At 46.0% G+C, this 22,020-nt stretch overlaps 1 protein-coding gene across 1 annotated transcript; it reads right to left on the bottom strand.

Annotated features, from left to right (window-relative positions):
* Window positions 1–11,778: 11,778 nt before the first annotated feature.
* Window positions 11,779–17,655, bottom strand: LOC128573002 (DNA-(apurinic or apyrimidinic site) endonuclease 2-like). The gene has a single exon (XM_053573210.1). It carries the CDS (start codon window positions 17,560–17,562, stop codon window positions 16,006–16,008), a length of 1,557 nt encoding a protein of 518 aa, XP_053429185.1. The 5' UTR covers window positions 17,563–17,655; the 3' UTR covers window positions 11,779–16,005.
* Between the last annotated feature and the right edge of the window lie 4,365 nt (window positions 17,656–22,020).

Below are 22,020 nucleotides of genomic sequence, written 5' to 3'. Positions count from 1 at the left end.
TGGATTCGAACCCTCCAGCTTTGGTGTATGTAGCTGGCGCCTTAGCCACTTGAGTTACAGGCGCCATGCCACAATTCTACTTTTATTTACAGAAAGCCAGCAATTTTGAGTTTGGCACCTGTAGCACAGTGGTTATGGTTTGGCACCTGTAGCACATACACCAAGGCTGGCAGTTTCAAACCTGGCCCGGGCCTGCTAAACGACAATGACAGCTGCAATAAAAAATAGCCAGGCATTGTAGTGGGCATCTGTAGTCCCAGTTACTTGGGAGGCTGAGGCAAGAGAATCACATAAGGCCAAGAGTTTGAGGTTGCTGTGAGCTGTGATATTACTGCACTCTACTGAGGGTGACATAGTGAGACTCTGTCTCAAAAAAAAAAAAAAGAAAAGAAAGAAAGAAAGCCAGCAATTTCAGAGAACAGAGCAGAAAGGGTATCTCCTCAAAGAGTTGTTCTGCACTCCTGTTTCTCTGTCATTATATTTGTCTTTATATTTTCTTTGTCATTATATTTGTCTTTATATTTTCACAGTGAAAGGAAGCATCAGCAATGTTATTAATGATCATAGTATATATTAAACAGATTCCTCTTCATGGAGTACAAGGTTACACAACATCCCCCTATCTTATAGTGGTTATATCTTCAAAGCATACTTACTCCAAACTACTTAGTATTCCGGGTCTGGAGTTGGGGCGAGGGAGGGAGGGGCTGTAGGTATCAATCAGTACTGGAGCTATCAAAGGAGCAGAGTGCATTGTTGCTCCACAGAGGCCGCATAGGCTATGGTTTCACAAAGTTGCTGTCTGTAAACCTATGCTCCCTGGATGAAAAGTGCCAATTCTGACTCTGCCCCTCCCCTTTTGCTTGCTACAATATATTGGGAACTTACCATGCAAGGCACTGTTCTGAGCACCAGAAGCTGTGGCATATTAAATCCTCAACATCATCCCACCAGAACAGTTTAGGTGTTACTCCCTTTGTACTCATCAGAAAACTGAGACTCATCAAAGGTACTATGCTCAAAGATACAGTAAGGTTAAAGATAAAACTCAAGTCCAAGTCTTTTCTTGAGAACAAAGTCCAGTTTTTTTTTGTTTTTGTTTTTGTTTTTTGAGACAGAGTCTCGCTTTGTTACCTCTGGTAAAGTGCTGTGGTGTCACAGCTCACAGCAACCTCTTGGGCTCAAGCGATTCCCTTGCCTCAGCCTCCTGTGTAGCTGGGACTATAGGCGCCTGCCAAATGCCCGGCTATTTTTAGAAACGGGGTCTCTCTCTTGCTCAGGCTGGTCTTGAACCTGTGAGCTTAAGTGATCCTCCCGCCTTGGCCTCCCAGAGTGTTGGGATTACAGGCATGAGCCACCGTGCCTCGCTTAAAGTCCACATTTTTTTTTTTTTTTTTGTAGAGACAGAGTCTCACCTTATGGCCCTCGGTAGAGTGCCATGGCCACACACAGCTCACAGCAACCTCTAACTCCTGGGCTTAAGCGATTCTCTTGCCTCAGCCTCCCGAGTAGCTGGGACTACAGGCGCCAGCCACAACGCCGGCTATTTTTTGGTTGCAGTTTGAACCTGCCAACCTCGGTATATGGGGCCAGCGCCCCACCAACTGAGCCACAGGCACTGCCCTAAAGTCTACATTTTTAACAACTATACTAACATTGTTTCTGCCATCAAGGAGCTGAAAACTTAATATGAATTTTTTTTTTTTTTTTGTAGAGACAGAGTCTTACTTTATGGCCCTCGGTAGAGTGCCGTGGCCTCACACAGCTCACAGCAACCTCTAACTCCTGGGCTTAAGCGATTCTCTTGCCTCAGCCTCCCAAGTAGCTGGGACTACAGGCGCCTGCCACAATGCCCGGCTATTTTTTGGTTGCAGTTTGGCCAGGGCTGGGTTTGAACCCGTCACCCTTGGTATATGGGGCCAGCGCCTTACTGACTGAGCCACAGGCGCCGCCCTTAATATGAATTTTGAAAACAGAACCCAAACGAGATACAAATGCATACAAGGCAAAAATTGATTTGATTCGTCTTATTCTCTCTTAATGTCTACCACATAGGAAGAGCTCAATAATTGTGAGATGAAAGTGTGTGTTGAAATGAGAGAAGCTATTTGAATGTGTGAGATACCTATCCAGGGCTTGCAGTGTTTGTCTCTGTGAGTTCTGTGGGGTACATTCAAAACTCAGGCGTTAGTACAATGGTTCTCAACCTTCCTAATGCTGCAATGTATTTTCTTTTTTTGTAGAGACAGAGTTTCACTTTATTGCCCTCGGTAGAGTGCCGTGGCGTCACACAGCTCACAGCAACCCCCAACTCCTGGACTTAGGCGATTCTCCTGCCTCAGCCTCCCGAGTAGCTGGGACTACAGGTGCCCGCCACAACACCCGGCTATTTTTTTGTTGAGGTTTTGCCGGGGCCGGGTTTGAACCCACCACCCTCGGTATATGGGGCCGGCGCCCTGCTCACTGAGCCACAGGCGCCGCCCACTGCAATGTATTTTCATTGTCAAAATGGGGTCACAAGGTTGCTGTGAGCTGTGACACCACAGCACTCTACCGAGGACGATAAAGTGAGACTCTGTCTCAAAAAAAGGGGGGGTGGGTCGCAACCCACAAGTTGACTGTTAGCAGGAAAGCACAGTATAGTCACCCAGCTAGGGTAACCCTCTTTAATGAGGTCAAGTAGCAAAAACTCAAAATTTAACTAAGTCAGGAATATGAAGTGAAGTTTGTTCTCTCCTTGTAGATTTGAATAACTTCTCCTTTATTTACCTCAGTAAAGGCAATGCCAGGTCTAGGAATGCAGCAACTAGCCTCCTTCACCTTTCCTCACTGCAGTCAGACTGCATGCCAGCCATTCCTGCCCCCATTTTGCCCTCCCGATGCCTTTTCCAGTGCTGTGCCTAACCCCTGACATAACTGGCATAAGACCCTTCTGCTATGGTTTATCAAATTTTGCATCATACAACAAACACTTCTCTTATATTATAAAAAAAAAAATCCTTAAAAAAATAAAAACAGGGCGGCACCTGTGGTTCACTGGGTAGGGTGCCGGCCCCATATACCGAGGGTGGTGGGTTCGAACCTAGCCCCAGCCAAACTGCAATAAAAAATAGCCAGGCATTGTGGTGGGCGCCTGTGGTCCCAGCTACTCGGGAGGCTGAGGCAAGAGAATTGCCTAAGCCCAGGAGTTGGAGGTTGCTGTGAGCTATGATGCCACAGCACTCTCCCAAGGGTGACAGAGTAAGACTATTAAAAAAAAAAATAGGGCGGCACCTGTGGATCATTGGGTAGGGCACTGGCCCCATATACCGAGGGTGGTGGGTTCAAACCTGGCCCCGGCCAAACTGCAACAAAAAAATAGCCAGGCGTTGTGTCAGGTGCCTGTAGTCCTAGCTGCTCGGGAGGCTGAGGCAAGAGAATCTCCTAAGCCCAGGAGATGGAGGTTGCTGTGAGATGTGTGATGCCACGGCACTCTACCGAGGGCAATAAAGTAAGACTCTGTCTCTACAAAATAAAAATAAAAATAAAAAAATAATAATAAAAACAAATAGGACAGGAGAGGTGGCTCATGCTTGTAATCCTATCACTCTTGGAGGCTGAGGCGGGTGGATCACTTAAGCTTAGGAGTTCATGACCAGCCTGAGCAAGAACAAGACCCAGTCTCTAAAAAAATAGCCAGGTGTTGTGGTGGGCACCTGTTGTCCCAGCTACTTGGGAGGCTGACACAAGAGAATCACTTGAGCCCAAGAGTTTGAGGTTACTGTGGGCTATGATGCCACAGCACTCTACTGATGGCAACAAAGTGAGACTGTCTCCAATAAATAAACAAATAAATAAATAACAAACTAAGAACACAAATATCTCACTCACAGTGCCTTCTTTTGGGCAATTAGACCTAGTTTCAATTCTTGATCTAGGGCCAGGGCTCACACCTGTAATCCTAGCACTCTGGGAGGCTGAGGTGGGTTGATTACTTGAGCCCACAAGTTCAAGAGCAGTCTAAGCAAAAGCAAGATCTCATTTCTACTAAACATAGAAAAACTGGGGCGGCACCTGTGGCTCAAAGGGGTAGGGCACCGGCCCCATATGTCGGAGGTGGCGGGTTCAAACCCAGCCCCTGCCAAAAACTGCAAAAAAAAAAAAAAAAAAGAAAAGAAAAAAAAAGTAGAAAAACTGAGGCAAGAGGATGGCTTGAGCCCAAGAGTCTGAGGTTATTGTGAGCTATGACACCACAGTACTCTACCCAGGGTGACAGCTTGAGACTATCTTAAAAAAAAAAAAAAAGCAAAGGCAGAAAAAACTTGCTGATATGATTGATGATATAATGAGGCTTTGGAATTGATTCAGAAGAATTACCTTTTCATAGTTCACCGCTATAAAGATGAAATCTATTTATTCTTTTAAAAGGAAAATATGATATAATAGAGAGACTTTGTGATTAAATTTTTTATTTTGTTTCTCTATTTTTTTTTTTCATTATTTCTACTCAGAAGCCTCTACAGATGTTTTATTTTATAGTTCATTACCTGGCAACTGCTACCCTGACAAGAGCCAATGGTAGGGTCCCTGGGATGCAGGGTCCTCTGTGTAAGAAAGCTTCTACATACAGAAAGAATTTGGCTTGCGTTTTGTCAAGAGGGAAAAAAAATGGGCCAGTGACTCAAAAAATCTTGTCTAAAAGAGCCATCTACTGTTCTTTTCTGAGAATATGTCCTAACACACTAAACCTCAGCTTTTTATCCCAAGCACTGTTTCTATTTATGTTTTGTTGTTATGCAACAAATTTTAAGACAATTTGACTACCACCCCCCACACACAATTTTATAAAAGAATTATGTTTTGAATTTTGTTTTAACCACATACATATGATACTGCCTAAACAGGACTTGGATCCTCCAGCCAATATTTCTAAAAAAATGATCCTGGCCAAGATTCCAGGAAATATGAAGTCTCATATTTACTACTTGGAGACACGAGCAGCTAGTAATAATACATGACAATAACATTCATAGGTAGAGGTGGGGAGGCATCTGTGTTTGTTCTCTTTGCTTTTATAGAAAAATTTTGATTTAGAAATATTATGACTTGTGGGCAGCACCTGTGACTCAGTGGGTAGGGCACCAGTCCCATATACCGAGGGTGGCGGGTTTGAACCCGGCCCCGGCCAAACTGCAACAACAAAAGAAATAGCCGGATGTGTGGCAGGCGCCTGTAGTCCCAGCTACTTGGGAGGCTGAGGCAAGAGAATCACCTAAGCCCAAGAGCTGGAGGTTGCTGTGAGCTGTGACACCACAGCACTCTGCTGAGGGCAACAAAAATGAGACTCTGTCTCTAAAAAAAAAAAAAAGAAAAAGATATACTATGACTTTCCTTCTACTGCGTAAAATAAGGACCTGGCATGAGAGAATGAAATATCAAAACAGGAAGAAGAAATACCTGAGTTAATTTATTTTTCACATTTCTACCAAGGAGAGATATTAACATATGCCGTAAGAACACCTAAAGTTGTTGGTTATTCAGAAAAATGTTTCTGTACATAAATAATTGAGGATTATTCAATTATTATTTTCTTTCTTTTTTTTTTTTTTTTCTTTCAAGACCGAGTCTCACTCTATAGCCCTGGGTTGAGTGCCGTGGCATCATCATAGCTCACAGCAACTTCAAACTCCTGGGCTCAAGCAGTCTTCTTGCCTCAGCCTCCTGGATAGCTGGAACTACAAATGCCCACCACCACACCCAGCTATAGTATATACACACACATAGCGTTTAATTCAACAAACTATAATAAATTTGTAGCATTCTAAGCTATTTTAAGAGAGGAAAATTATTTTATCTGCAAAACAGAGACTCCATTTTAAAACAGAGCTGCCCATCTAGCCCCAGCGAGAATGGCCCACATCACAAAATCTCAAAACTGCAGATGCTGGCGTGGATGTGGAGAGAAGGGAACACTTTTACATGGCTGGTGGGACTGCAAACTAGTACAACCTTTCTGGAAGGAAGTATGGAGAAACCTCAAAGCACTCAAGCTAGACCTCCCATTTGATCCTGCAATCCCATTACTAGGCATCTACCCAGAAGGAAAAAAATCCTTTTATCATAAGGACACTTGCATTGGACTGTTTATTGCAGCTCAATTTACAATCGCCAAAATGTGGAAACAGCCTAAATACCCACCAACCCAGGAATGGATTAACAAGCTGTGGTATATGTACACCATGGAATACTATTCAGCCATTAAAAAAAATGGAGACTTTACAGCCTTCGTATTAACCTGGATGGAAGTGGAAGACATTATTCCTGGTAAAGCATCACAAGAATGGAGAAGCATGAATCCTATGTACTCAATTTCGATATGAGGACAATTAACAACAATTAAGGTCACGGTGGGGGTGGAGGAAGGGTAGAGCAGAGAGACAAAGAAGGAGGGAGGGGTGGGGAAAGGAAGACCGGAGAGAGGGAAGAAGGGAGCGGGGTTGGACCTTGGTGTCTGCCACACCTTTTGGGGGCAAGACACGATTGCAAGAGGGACTTTACCTAACAAATGCAATCAGTGTAACCTAGCTTATTGTACCCTCAATAAATCCCCAATAACAACAACAACAACAACAACAACAACAACAACAACAACAAAATAGAGCTGCTTTCAGTTACACATTGCTCTGGTTTGAATGCTTATGTCCCCTCCAGAATTCATAGGTTAAAACCTAGTCCCCAGAGTGGCGCCTATGTCTCAAGGAGTAGGGTGCCAGCCCCAAATACGGGAGGTGGCAGGTTCAAACCCGGCCCTGGGCAAAAACTGCAAAAAAAAAAACAAAAAACTCTAGTCCCCAATACATCAATGCTGGGAGGTGGGGCCCATTGGGGTGTTAGGGCATAAGGATTTTGCCTTCATAAATAGATTTATGCCATTATAAAGTGCTTGGGGGGTGGGAAATTTGCTCTCTCTTTCACTTTCTCTGCCCTTCCTTCTCTGCTCCATAATCATGGCGGCCACTGTTATCCTAAATAATCATTACATGCCCAGTGCTGCTGGACAGGCCCTGGCAGGGCCAGATGAGCCCATGTGTCACCATCCGGAGTTGTTTATTCACTAGCAATGCCTTCTGTCATAGATAAAGCTAAGACACAGATGCTCTAAGGACCATGGTGCCTGTCAAGAACCCAGTACATTTTGTGCACTTACAAGTAGGGACTACCTATGGAGTTAGCCTACAGCAGGAATGCTTTGAAGCTAACCACTTTAAGATGAAGGGAATATTCTGTAACCTATGGGGGGAAATATGTTTAATGTATAGTATGATGATTAATAACATTGCTGATGCTTGCCCGTAGCTCAGTGAGCAGGGTGTCAGACACATACACCAAGTCTGGCGGGTTTGAGCCCGGCCTGGGCCTGCTAAACAACAATGACAACTCCAACCAAAAATAGCCAGGCATTGTGGCAGGCACCTGTAATCCCAGTTACTTGGGAGGCTGAGGCAAGAGAATCGCTTAAGCCCAAGAGTTGGAGGTTGCTGCGAGCTGTGACTCCAGGGCACTGTACTGAGGGCAGCATAGTGAGACTCTCTCTCTCAAAAAAAAAAAAAAAAAAAAAAAAAAAAAAAGTAACAAGGGAAATAGGACAGCAGAATAGTTTTTTTTTTTTCTTTTTTGAGACAGAGTCTTACAATGCCACCCTCCGTAGAGTGCTGTGACATCACAGCTCATAGCAACCTCAAACACTTGGGCTTAACCAATTCTCTTGCCTCAGCCTCCCAAGTAGCTGGGACTACAGGCGCCTGCCACAATACCCAGCTATTTTTTTGGTTGTTGTTGTCCTTGTAGTTGTCATTGTTGCTTTAGTTGGCTCTGATCAGGTTCAAACCCACCAGCCTCGGTGTATATAGCCGGCGCCCTATCCACTGAGTTATGGCACCACCAGCAGAACAGTTCTTTGAGGAAATATCCTCACTGCTCTTCACAATTGCTGGCATTTCTGTAAACAAAGTGAAACTGTTGCTCTGTCATCCACATCTCCTTTAATTGGTTTGGGTGACAGGCGGACCAACTCCTTAGTCCAACAACAATAGGAAGAAGTGTTCCTGAGTCTTGGAAGACACAGCCTTCAATTCACTGTGCTGGAATCAGAATCACCGAACCTACCTGTGTCTTGATACTGTATTTCTCAGCCTCCAGAACTGTGTGACAATAAATTTCTGTTTATACCAGTCTGTGGTATTCTTATATAGCAGCACTAAAAGGTTAAGACAGTTAAATTTTAGGATTTACTCAATGATTCTTGCTAGACTAAGATTCTCTCTCTTTTCTTTTGGAGACAGAGTCTTGCTCTGTTGCCCCTGTTAGAAGTGCCGAGGCATTAGCCTAATCCACAAGAACCTCAAACTCAAGGGCTAAAGTAGTCTTCCTTCCTGCCTCAGCCTCCCAAGTAGCTAGGACTACAGGCACCTGCCACAACATCCACCCAACTAAGGATTCGTTATTTCAAATTCAAATAAATTCTGTACTCCCTAACCTTAACTTTAGGCTTTCTTTGAATACATTAAAATTACCCTATTTTTATGTATTTCTAATTACTAAAAAATTCATTAATAGACATCTGGGGAACAGTTTTAGGTCACTTAATATAAATGAGATATTTTCTACTATAATACAAATCTTTTGGTGAGTAGCTGGGTGCTCCAAATATGACCTTCCTTTGGTGTATTCTGAATGCTACCAGACTTTGGTGGTAATGCATCACATAAATAAGCATATTTTGAAGCAAATTAGTAGGAGATTCTTACCAGCCACTACTTCCTGATACCCCCAGAGGAAGGAAATTTGGAAGCTTATGAGTCAATACGAACATGGTTTTTTTTTTTTGAAGATGGTTTTAAGTTGATAGTACATAGGGGGATTCCTGGGGGTACTGGGCATTCGTTTTTCAAATGGCCATGTTTTCTATTGTGCTTATATTTGTACTATGTGGTCCAGTGGAAAGATGTAGCCTGTATTTGGGGCTAGATACCTGGCAAGGCAGTATTTACTCTTAGACCTCGTAAGAGAGCCTTGAGCTTGGGCGGTGCCTGTGGCTCAGAGGAGTAGGGCACTAGCCCCATATACCAGAGGTGGTGGCCCTGGCCAAAAACTGCCAAAAAAAAAAAGAGCCTTGAACTTTAGTGGCACTTCCATATAGCAAATATGTTAAAAAACAAAATTTTTAACAAGTTTAAACATTGAATTGACTTTAAATGGAGATTTATTAATTGGGAAACACCTCATTTAAAGATTTATTTTTATTTTTTTAATTAATTAATTATTTTTTGAGACAGAGTTTCACTTTGTTGCCCTTGGGAGAGTGCTGTAGAGTCACAGCTCACAGCAAACTCCAGCCCCTGGGCTTAGACGATTCTCTTGCCTCAGCCTCCCTAGTAACTGGGACTACAGGTGCCTGCCACAATGCCCGGCTATTTTTTGTTGCAGTTTAGCTGGGGCCGGGTTCAAACCTGCCACCCTTGGTATATGGGGCCGGCGCCCTACCCACTGAGCTACAGGTGCTGCCCTATTTTATTTATTTTATTTAATAAAATTTTGAGACAGAGTCTCACTATGTCACCCTCAGTAGAGTGCCATGGCGTCAGAGCTCATAGCAACCTCAAACTCTTGAGCTCAAGCGATTCTCTTGCCTCAACCTCCCAAGTAGTTGGGACTATAGGTGCCTGCCACAATGTCCAGCTATTTTTTTGTTGTAGTTGTCATTTTTAGCAGGCCTGGGCAAGGTTCGAACCCGCTAGCCCCTGTATATGTGGCTGGCACACTAGCCACTGAGCTATGGGTGCCGAGCCTTTATTTTTATTTTTTCTTTTCTTTCTTTTTTTTTGAGACAGAGCCTCAAGCTGTCGCCCTGAGTGGAGTGCTGTAGCATCACAGCTCACAGCAACCTCCAACTCCTGGGCTCAAGCAATTCTCCTGCCTCCACCTCCCAAGTAGCTGGGACTACAGGCACCCGCCACAATGCCTAGCTATTTTTTGGTTGCAGCCATCATTGTTGTTTGGCGGGCCCAGGCTGGATTTGAACCGCCAGCTCAGGTGTATGTGGCTGGTGCCTTAGCTGCTTGAGTGACAGGTGCTGACCCTATGTTTATTTTTTCCAGGCAGAGTCTCACTCTGTCACCCTCAGTAGAGTGCTTTGGCATCATAGCTCACAGCAACTTCCAACTCTTGGGCTCAAGCAATTCTCTTTCCTCAGCCTCCTGTGCCTGCCACAATGCCTGGCTACTATTTTTTGTTTTTAGCAGGCCTGGGCCAGGTTTGAACCTGCCAGTACCAGTGTATGTAGCCGGCACCCTAACCACTGTGGGAGCTGACACATGGTCAGTGACCATTCTGCTTTTCCCTTCTATTAAAGTCTTTTGTCCCTGGACTGGCCTCTTCTCCTTTCTTGGCCTCTTCTCCTTCTCCTCACCCCAATTCTATGCCAGAACCTCTCATCTTTATGATGCTTTGGCTGGGAAACAAGGCAATGAGACCAGTGCAGGGACCACTCCAGACCCTTGATGCATCCCTCCTGAAGTCTACCATGACACATTAATTCCTTAGGACTCATAAGTTGGAGAAAGGGGTTCCTCCTCTGTTCATTTGTTCCTCCAAAAACTCCCAGCATAAGGTTGGAATTTCCTCCTCACATGCCATGGCAGTTATTATTCCATCCTCTCCCAAGACCCACTACTAGGCTGTCTTCTAAAAAAACGGGCAGCTGTATCTTTCCTGCCTTCTGTGTCATCCCAGCATCCTCCTTACAGATCTTTCAGTACCTGCAAGTCACGGGGTAACAGAAGCTGCCACAGACAACTGGGCCTTCCGCAAGAAAGGAGGAGCCACAAACAGATGGAGCTTGGTGGGCGCTCCTGCATTTGCTTTGAACTTTTAAGTACAAAACTGTGATTTTGGAAATCAAAGAACAGAACAGTCTTGGAGAGAATTGCTGGCCTTCTGATGACGTTTGGTGGACCTATCCCTGTCTCTGCATACTGGCTGACAGTTGACAGGTGGTTGTACCCTCTTCATATGGTAAAAGTCTGATAATTACTCTTGCAAACTTCTCCTAAAATTGTTATTTTATTTTATTTATTTTTTGAGACAGAGTCTCAAGCTGTTGCCCTGGCATCACTGCTCACAGCAACCTCAAACTCTTGGGCTTAAGTGATCCTCTTGCCTCAGCCTCCTAAGTAGCTGGGACTACAGGTACCCACCACAAAGCCCGGCTATTTTTTTGTTGGCCAGGGCAGGGTTTGGACCTGCTACCCTCGGTATATGGGGCCAGCACCTGGCCACTGAGCCATATGCACCGCCTCGGATGTTGTTATTTTTAATCTTAAAAATTAGAAAGCAGGGTGGTGCTGTGGCTCAAAGGAGTAGGGCGCTGGCCCCATATGCCTGAGGTGGTGGGTTCAAACCCAGCCCCAGCCAAAAACAACAACAAAAAATTAGAAAGCAAGCATTACTTATACTGATCTTTAACATACAATTGACAATGAAAAACATGTATATTGCACATAAATAAATATACAGAGATTGGAGGTATGTGATAAATTGTTTATACTGATAGGGATATATAGTCCAACATTTGGAAATGATTGGCCTATGGACAAAGATCCTTAGCATGGCATTCAGTGCTTACCACATGGTCATCTTTATGCCCTCACCTCTTTCCCACGTACATTTTTTTTTTTTTTGTAGAGACAACAGTCTCACTTTATTGCCCTCGGTAGAGTGCCGTGGTGTCACACAGCTCACAGCAACCTCCAACTCCTGGGCTTAGGTGATTCTCCTGCCTCAGCCTCCCGAGTAGCTGGGACTATAGGCGCCTGCCACAATGCCCAGCTATTTTTTTGTTGGTTTGGCCAGGGCCAGGTTTGAACTCACCACCCTCAGTATATGGGGCTGGCGCCCTGCTCACTGAACCACAGGCGCCGCCCTCCCACATACATTTTATTTCTTCAACTACACTGGATTGACTTGTACTTTCCTGCCAACAAATCCTAACCAAGTACCTACTGTGTGAGTATACCATTCTAGGTGCTGGGGATCTATTAATAAACAAACCAGTAACAAAATTCCTACTCTTCTGGAGCTTATATTCTAGTGGAATGGGATAGTCAAAGAATATTTTAAAAATAAACAAACTGAATGAATGAATACTACATTAGATCTCAGTGTTAGGGGAAAAAACAAAGCAGTATACAGGGGACTGGAACTAGTCCCAGCCCCCAGGGGCTAGTTTAGAGGGCTGCAGTATTACAGTGGCAAGGGTAGAGACTATTGAGGTGATACTTAAGCAAAGATTTAAAGGAGGTGATGGAGTTAGTTGGGTAGGTATCTAAAAGAAAGGACATCCTAGGAAGAGGGAGCAGCTTAAGGCAGAGAAGACACATGTGTATTCCTTGTCTGACTGAGGAATAGTTAGACAAGTGTGGAGGTGTGTAAGCAAGTGGGAGACAGAAAAATTGAGTAAGGTGGGGCACAGTGGCTCATACCCATAATCCTAGCACTCTGAGAGGCCGAGGCAGGTGCATTCCCTGGGCTTACAGATTTGAGAGTAGCCTGAGCCAGAGCAAGACCTCATGTCTAAAAACAGCCAGGCGTGGTGGCAGGCACCCGTGGTCCCAGCTACATAAGAGGCTGAGGCAAGAGAATCACTTGAGCCCAAGAGTTTGAGGTTATGTGAGGTATAACACCACAGCACTCTACTAAGGGTGACAAAGTGAGACTCTGTCTCAAAAAAAGAATTTAAAAAAAGGAGAGAGAAAAGATATGAAAAATTGAGTAGACAGAGGCAATGCGGGGTCAGAGTATTGTATGCCATTGGAAGGATTCTGGCTTTTAGTCACAGCCCTCAGAATGACCAGAATAGAGGACTGACTTATTTGACTCAGGCTTTAATTAAATTGTTCTGATTTCCATATTGAGAATACATTGAAATGGAGCAAGAGTGGAAGCAGGAAGACCTAGTAGAGGGCTACTGTAACATTCCAAGTGAAAGACAATGTTGGATCAGACCTGATGATGACAATGGAGGTGGTGATAAGGGGTCAGACTTAAAGGTTGAGCCAACAGTATTCGCTGATAGATTAAACATGGAGTAAGAGAGAAAGAAAAATAAGGTATGTCTCTGAAATGTTTGGACTGAACAACTGGAATTGCCATCAACTGAGACAGGAAAAGCTGACAGTAGAGCAGGATTGGTGGAAGGTAAAGACATGAATAGCTCAGTTGTACAGGTAAGTTAGAGATGCCTATTAGACATCCAGGTGAAAATGCAAAGTTCACTGGATATAAAAAGTCTATAAATCAGTGGAGACGTCTGGACTGGAGATGAAAATTTCAGAACCATCAGCATAGAGATGCTGCTTAAAGCCATTAGACTAGATGAGATTATGAAGGGCATGAGCAAAGGAAAGGACAAGGACAGAGCCCTGGCACATAGCTGAGGCACTTTCTAGACTTTTCTGGTCATAGCACCAATGGAATAGTGTGGTTACTGTCGGTATCATCTTTCCTTACCATGCTAGGAGTTTCCAGATAGATTCACTTCTCCAGTCACAGCACATCCTATACTTAAGGAGTGGTCCAGGGCAGGACAGCTTCAAATTATGTCAAAAGACTGGTTCCCAATCTATCATACATCCTGCCACCGACAGAAAAATGGCAACATTAATGACACACACTGGAGCAGAGAGGAGGCTACTTCTGGCTCTGAAGCACCTTGAAGGGTTGAGGGTAGCAATATCTTGGCCCATCTGTACTGTGACACAGGAATTTGGAAGATCCAGTCTAATTCTTTTCCTCTCCTTCCCCTAACACCTTCAGGGAAGTTGCTGGTAGCCTGGAATGAAGTGGGGCTGCTCCTTCAGGACGTGTCTGTGGCAGCCTGCAATTTCTGTCACTGTCCTGTGCACTTTGAGCTCATGAGTAAGAGGGAGCACACCTACTTTGGGAACATGGAGCCCCAGTATGTCACCACTTATGCCTGAGAAGCCAGTTGCTTTGGATCCCCACCCCACCTGTACTGCCCTTGGGGCTGGACCTCCTCCTGTCCTCTGCTTTGTTATGTGCCTCCAGCTGACTGAAGTCTATAAGTAAAAGAGCAAACTGCAGCACTTTTAGCTCTTTATTGGACAAAGAACAGACAACTGCACCATACTCAACTCCCTCCAACAAGTGGCAGATGCATGAGGAAACCAGATCACTTTTTGGCCTGACCATTCCATTTTACTGACAGGGAAACTGAGACCTAGAAAGAAGGAAATGCCCAAACACTATGCATGAGTCGCACAAAAAGCTGGGACACTTGGTAGACTTGTTAGAACTGGTTTTTCCTAATGAGTCAACAAAAACCCAGGGAATGACTCACTGGTAGACTGGACAAGGGGGCCCTGGCTAGCCCTTGAAGCCAAGAGATAGAGTTAGCCCTAACCAAACTGCCTGGAGAGAGGGAGTGGTTCCCCAAAACTGAGGAGGTATTTTCCAGAAGGAGGAATAGATATCTTCATCAATCCATTATCCTCTTTCCCGCACACAGCATCTTTTTTTTTTGGAGACAGAGTGTTACTTTGTCACCCTCGGTAGAGTGCCGTGGCATCACATCTCACAACCACCTCAAACTCTTTGGGCTTAAGTGATTCTCTTGCCTCAGCCTCCCAAGGAGCTGGGACTACAGGCACTCGCCACAACACTCGGATATATATGTGTGTGTATATATATATATATATATATATATATTTAGAGATGGGGTCTCACTCTTGCTCAGGCTGTTCTCAAACCTGTGAGCTCAGGCAATCCACCCACCTTGGCCTCCCAAGTGTTGGGATTACAGGTGTGAGCCATGGTGCCTGGCCCCCTTCACACAGCATCTTATAGAATAAGACTCACCAGCCCTGTTTTCCAAAGTGATAAAAGAGGGCTTGGCTATAGCAGGTGTCATATCCAGAACCAACCTTTCTAGGTCATAGTACACAGAAACATGTGCATAGCACAGCTGGACTAATGACATTGCTTGCCTAGGAAGCAATGTTCCCTGAGACTTGTGTGATCCCATGTTCTGCCCGGAAATTCTGAGGGACAAGGGCTCTATTTCTTTCCACCCTGTAACCCATTTGTGGCAGCTATGGAACACATTCATTGGGAAGTTGTGGTTTAGGGCTAAATAATCTGGCTCGGCGCCTGTAGCTCAAGCGGCTAAGGCACCAGCCACATACACCAGAGCTGGCAGGTACGAATCCAGCCCAGGTCTGCCAAACAACAGTGACAATTACAACCAAAAAACAGCTGGGCATTGTGGTGGGCGCCTGTAGTCCCAGCTACTTGGGAGGTTGAAGCAAGAGAATTGCTTAAGCCCAAGGGTTTGAGGTTGCTGTGAGCTGTGACGCCACAACACTCTACCCAGGGCAACAGCTTGAGGCTGTCTCAAAAAAGAAAGACTAAACAATCCATCTCCCTTGCTGATCTAATCTCAGCTGTGCAGAGAACCCCTACAGCCAAGCAGAGCCCTTTATGGTAAGTACCACTCCTCCCTCTTCCCCTCTCCCTAGGAGTTATATCATCAGGCTATAGGCAGCTGGCAAACCAACTATTGAGACAGCTTTTCTAATTCAACTTGATGGAGTAAATGTCCATTGCATGTAGTACCCTGAAACAAAGACAAGGACTTTATACATAAATACATTTCCCATCAAGGACAGAAAGAGTTCAAAAATCATAACTTCCTGAGGCAGCTGATTCCCATGTACTTGTGACAGGAAGGTATGTCACAAGATTAAGGCATAATTAAGCTTCACCAACAAGGAGCTAGGCAGGAAGTGAGAGGAAGAGAAGGCTTAGAGGAGGAGGAGAAAGAGGAAGAAAAAGGAAAAGAGGGGGAAGAGGACAAAGAGCCCTGGATGCAGCACTGGCAGCTCAGGAGGAGAGCTGGCCTCAGATCATGTTCAGGGGTGACCATGCTGGACATCTCAAGGCCTCATTGGTTTAGCTGGATCCTTTCCAGAGGAAAAAGTTGCAGCGAGAGGAGAGGTCACTGGGTGGACCTTGAGGTCTGGCACACATGTAGAAGCAGCGGCCCAGGTTGGGTCCTGGCTTCTTCACAGTACGCATCACACATGGCTCCCTGTGGCCACCACAGAGGGGTGTGGGCATGGGACCCCCCAGCACAGATTTCCAGAAGGAAGTTCGTACCTCCTTCTCATCTTTGGCTTCTGAAGTCTTGGCCTGCTCCTCTGCCACTTTGGTTGTTGCCTCCTCTTCCAAAGTCTTTGGGGTAATAAGGGCACCCATGAGTGGCAGGCTAGGCAACTCTAAGTGAGGAGAGGCTTTGGGACGGCAGGAGGAAGGCTGGAAGTAGCTCTTCAGATTTTTCTGGCCTCTGCTGGAGCCAGCCTGACTGGGCCGAGACCTAGTTGAGCGTAGGTAGCCTTTGTTTTGGCATTTCTGCACCCGGGTTTGATCGCTGAGTTGCAGTGCTGACTGCTCCAAAACAGGATCTTGTTCAAGAGGAACTAGGAAGCGAAGGATCTTGAGCTGGGTGCCTGCAAACTCAGGGAGGAAGCGGGTACACAGAGGTGGGCACTGTTTTGCAGGCACAGGGGACACATTTAAGACTGCACCCACAGGGCAGTGATCAGAGCCCATCACCTCATGCAGCAGAAAGGAGGCCTGGAAAGTGTCTATGACCAGAGTCCTGTCACCCAGCACATAGTCAAGTCGGGAACCATAGTTGAGATGGCGGGCACCAGTTACCACTGACCAGCAGGTGAAGGCCCTTTTCTGCTTTGGTTGGAAGTAGCGGTAGCTATCAATGAAGGGCCCTAAATGGGAGCCAGACTGGCAGTCCAGGTTATTGAGCAAGCCATCCATCCATTTCCGTCCTGGGTCCTCTTCAAAACTTTCCAAGTTGACTGCGTCCCAGTGGTCAATGGGGCGGTGGGCTGTGTTCAGGTCACCTAGAATGATCACATGGCTGCCAGCTGCTAGGAGGGCTTCTGCTCGGATCTGCAGCAAGCGATAGAAGCGCATCTTAAAGGCCAACCGCTCAGGCTTCCCAGGGTCCACACGAGGGCAGTACACGTTGATTAGCGTCAAGGTCCTCTCCTTCCCTTGCCCTGTATGGATCTTGTGCTGTGTCAGGAGGGCCCGGCCCTCACTATCCAGATCCCGGAGTTCCTCTTGGGTGAACTCATCCATATTTCCATAGCAACCCACGTCCCCTTTCTGAGTGGCAAACAGGCCACTCAGACCTTCTTCAGCCGCCACTGGAGTAGCACAGTCCTTACAGAAGGTGGCTACACCAGAATAGCCACTACGATTGCGGCTGAAGCTGAAATAGGAGTTATAGCCCTCAACGATAGCCAAAGGCTCTGTCAGTACATCCCTGGTAACTTTGGTTTCCTGGAGACAGATAATATCAGCATTCAGCTCGTCCAAAATGCGCCCGATGGCCTTGGCGGCACACTTACTGGATTCCCGGTGTACCTCACCCTGCAGGGGGCTCCGAATTCCGTTGATGTTCCAGCTCACCACGCGCAACATCCTCGCAAACGATAACACCTACCAGTCCGCACCAACTGAGGTCCAAAGCAGCAAAGAGCCTGCTGATCCGAAGTCCGCCATGTCCCACCTCCCGCGCGCGTTTGCGCAGCCGTTCCCGCGCGCCCTACGAAACTCACGCAGGGCGGGGCTTCGAGCTTCTCAGCTCTCATTGGCGGGATGGACGCTGACGGGAGAGAACGCCTAGAAGGGATCAATGGCGTCTGGAAAGTCTCCGTTTGGGCTCTTGCTCTTCTGGCCACACATTAGTTGAGACAGCTGAAACAGCGTTTTTCCTCTCCTCAGAAGTTCCCTTTGTGCTTCCACCTATTTACAAGTGGGATTATGTCACTTTTTAAATTGTGGAACCTCGAGCGGAACAGCGGAGCAGCCGAAGCCCCGCCCCCAGCGCCGGACTGCTCTCCCTGGCACTGGTTGTTGAATGCTGAAATGGTGGTAGTGTGCCTGAGAGTCTCTAGCATAACTGCTCGACTTTGTTGTTGTTACAACCATAAATAACACAGAAATAAACAGGAATGCCTATATTCCAGGGAACGTTTATTTCCAAACATGACAGAACAGGTTTGGCCCGACGCTGTAGTTAACGGACTCCTGGTTTAAATCATTACTGTCAACAGAACTCAAATAATGCTAAAATATACATATATATATATTTTGTAGAGACAGAGTCTCACTGTACCGCCGTCGGGTAGAGTGCCGTGACGTCACACGGCTCACAGCAACCTCCAACTCCTGGGCTTAAGCGATTCTCTTGCCTCAGCCTCCGGAGCAGCTGGGACTACAGGCACCCGCCACAACTTGGTCGGGGCTGGGTTTGAACCCGCCACCCTCGGCATATGGGGCCGGCGCCCTACTCATTGAGCCACAGGCGCCGCCCAATGCTAAAATATTAATTGTAACAACATAATTCGTATTTCGCTGAAATGAGGGCAAACAAGGAAATAAAAAATTAACTTAGGAATTATGTGTCTTAATTTCATTACTCTTCCAAACATCATCAGCCCATAAATAGAATGCTCGAACAGGTTTGCAATATTAAATTTTCTTTGATACCTTCTAAGAAAAACAGCTTTTTTTTTTTTTGAGACAGAGTCTCACTTTGTTGTCCTCAGTAGAGTGCCGTTCAGTCACAGCAAACCCAAACTCCTGGGCTCAAGCAATTCTCTTACCTCAGCCTCCAAAGTAGCTGGTGCCTGCCACATGCCTGCCACATGCCCAGCTATTTCTGGAGACGAGGTCTCACTCTGGCTCAGGCTGGTCTCCGACTTGAGAGCTCAGGCAATCCACCCGCCTTGGCCTCCCAGAGTGCTAGGATTACAGGCATGAGCCAGCATGCCTGGCCCCCAAAATAGCTCCTTTCTTAAATTTTCCTCAAAGTATTCACACTTGAAGCTGGTCGAGGTGGCTCAGGCCTGTAATCCCAGCACTCTGGGGGGCTGAGGTGGGTGGATTGCCTGAGCGCTCAAGTTGGAGACCAGCCTGAGCAAAAAGTGAGAGTCTGTCTGTACTAAAAATAGAAAAAAGGAGGCAAGAGGATCCTGTGAGCCCAAGAGTTGGAGGTTGCTATGACCTATGACCCCTCAGCACTCTACCCAGGGCAACAGCTTAAGACTCTGTCTCAAAAAACAAAAAACAAAATCATTCACATTTGAATGAATGCCAGCTTTTCCTGCTAGAACCATGACTGATAGTAATCAGACCATTCTAGGCCTTGAAGGCCTTTATAAACTTTATGGCTTTTAATCTGCATGAAATCAGAAGCCATTATAGTTTTTGGTGCAGAGTGATACAATCTGATTTAGCTTTTAAAATAATCATTCATGTTGCTGTGTTGAGACTAGGAGGAAGGGGAGAAACAGAGGCATCTGTTAGGGGCTCCTACAGTAATAATCCATCTAAGGTGTTAGCTGTGAAAGTGGTTGAGAAAAGGTCAAACTTAGAACATATTTTATTGATGGTTATTTTTATTATTATTATTTTTTTATTTTTCGATTGAGATTCAATGATAGAAGTAGAAATTTTCTTTTTTTTTTTTTTTTTGGGTTTTTGGCCAGGGCTGGGTTTGAACCCGCCACCTCCGGCATATGGGACCGGCACCCTACTCCTTGAGCCACAGGCGCCGCCCTAGAACATATTTTAAGGGTAGAACCAACATGATGTCTTGATGACTGAATGTTGGATTAGAGAAAGAAAGCAGATTTTGGCCTAAACAACTAGCAGGATGGAATTGCTATCCTTTGTTGCAGTTCGGCCAGAGCTGGGTTTGAACCTACCACCGTCTGGTATATGGGGCTGGCACCCTACTTACTGAGCCACAGGCACCACCCAAGGAATTGCTATCCTTTGTGATGTGGAGGGCCATGGTAGAGCAGGCTTAGGGAGAAAGATCATGAGTTCAGTATTAAAACATTAATTTTCAGGGCAGCGCCTGTGGCTCAGTGAGTAGGACGCCGGCCCCATATGCCGAGGGTGGTGGGTTCAAACCCAGCCCCGGCCAAACTGCAACAACAACAACAACAACAAAAAAAAAAAATAGCTGGGCGTTGTGGCGGGCGCCTGTAGTCCCAGCTGCTCGGGAGGCTGAGGCAAGAGAATCACATAAGCCCAAGAGCTGGAGGTTGCTGTGAGCCGTGTGACGCCACTGAACTCTCAGAACTCTACCGAGGGCAGTAAAGTGAAACTCTGTCTCTACAAAAAACAACAACAACAAAAAAAAACACATTAATTTTCAGACGTTTGTTTGTTTGTTTGTTTGTTTGTTTGTTGAGACAGAGTCTTACTTTATTGCCCTCGGTAGAGTGCCATGGCATCACACAGCTCACAGCAACCTTCAACTCCTGGGTTTAGGAGATTCTCTTGCCTCAGCCTCCTGAGTAGCTGGGACTACAGGCACCTGCCACAATGCCCCGCTATTTTTTTTTGTTGTTGTAATTTGGCCGGGGCCAGGTTTGAACCCGCCATCCTCAGTATATGGGGCCGGTGCCCTACCCACTGAGCCACAAGTGCCACCCTTCAGACATTTGTTGAACATATGTGTGGCGATGTCAAGCAGGTCGTTGGATGTAAAAGTATGAAATTTGAGAGATGCCCAGCAGATATAGGAAATTTAAAGCCAGGAGACTTGCTGAAATCACCAGGAAAGTGAGGATTACATATATAGAATAGAACCATGAACTAACCATGAACTGAATACTTCAACATTAAAGAACTAAGGCAGCAGTTCTCAACCTGTGAGTCGTGACCCACAGGAACTGTATTAAAGGGCTGCGGCAGGGTGGCGCCTGTGGCTCTGTGAGTAGGGCGCCAGCCCCATATACCAAGGGCGGCAGGTTCAAACCCAGTCCTGGCTACACTGCAACAAAAAAATAGCTGAGCATTGTGGTGGATGCCTGTAGTCCCAGCTACTTGGGAGGCTGAGGCAAGAGAATTGGCTAAGCCCAAGAGCTGGAGGTTGCTGTGAGCTGTGATACCACAGCACTCTACTGAGGGCGACAGTGAAACTCTGTCTCTAAAAAATAAAAAGATAAATAAAGGGCTGCAGTATTAGGAAGGTTGGGAACCACTGAACTAAGAGAAGAGAGAGAATTAGCAAAAAACACTGAGAAGGAGCATCAGGGGCAGTAGGAGAAAACCAAGGAAATGGCTGTCCTGGAAGTCAAGTAAAGAAAGCATGCCTGGGCAGGCACGGTGGCTCTCACCTATAATCCTAGCACTCTAGGAGGCTGAGATGGGCAAATTGCTTAAGGTCAAGGGTCCAAGACCAGCCTAGGCAAGAGCAAGACCTTGTCAGAAAAATTAGCCAGGTGTGGGGAAGGATGCCTATTGTCCCAGCTGGAGGGGAGGTGGAGGCAGGGGGATCACTTGAACCCGCTATTTTAGGTTGCTGTGAACTAGGCTGATGCCATGACACTCTAGCCTGGTCAAGAGAGTGAGACTTGGTAAAAAAAAAAAAAGAAGGAAGAAAAGGGAAGGGGAAGGGAGGGGAAGGGAGGGGAAGAGAGGGGAGGGGAGGGAGGGAAAAGAAAGATGGAGGGCAGCACCTGTGGTTGAGTGGGTAGGGTGCCGGCCCCATATACCGAGGGTGGCGGGTTCAAACCCAGCCCTGGCCAAATTGCAACAAAAAAATAGCCGGGCATTGTGGCAGGCGCCTGTAGTCCCAGCTACTCCGGAGGCTGTGGCAAGAGAATCACCTAAGCGCAGGAGTTGGAGGTTGCTGTGAGCTGTGTGATGCCATGGCACTCTGGTGAGGGTGATAAAGTGAGACTCTGTCTCTACAAAAAAAAAAAAAAAATTGAAAAAAAAATAAAAGAAAGAAAGATGGAGAAGTGACCTTATTTCCTTATTTTGAACCAATGGAGTAATAGAGGGGAAAAAAATCTGAGTGAAATCGTTTTTAGATAAAATAGGTGATGAGTCACTGAGACAGTAATTCTAGACAAT

Source organism: Nycticebus coucang, chromosome 2 (genome assembly GCF_027406575.1).
Source record: "Nycticebus coucang isolate mNycCou1 chromosome 2, mNycCou1.pri, whole genome shotgun sequence".
Lineage (NCBI taxonomy): Eukaryota > Metazoa > Chordata > Mammalia > Primates > Lorisidae > Nycticebus > Nycticebus coucang.
The sequence above is the reverse complement of the archived record's forward strand: the minus strand, read 5'-3'. Positions and strand labels throughout refer to the sequence as shown.

Bases quoted from the DNA above. Each gene is read 5' to 3' on its own strand.
- LOC128573002 (XM_053573210.1), bottom strand. From the start codon at position 17,562: ATGTTGCGCGTGGTGAGCTGGAACATCAACGGAATTCGGAGCCCCCTG.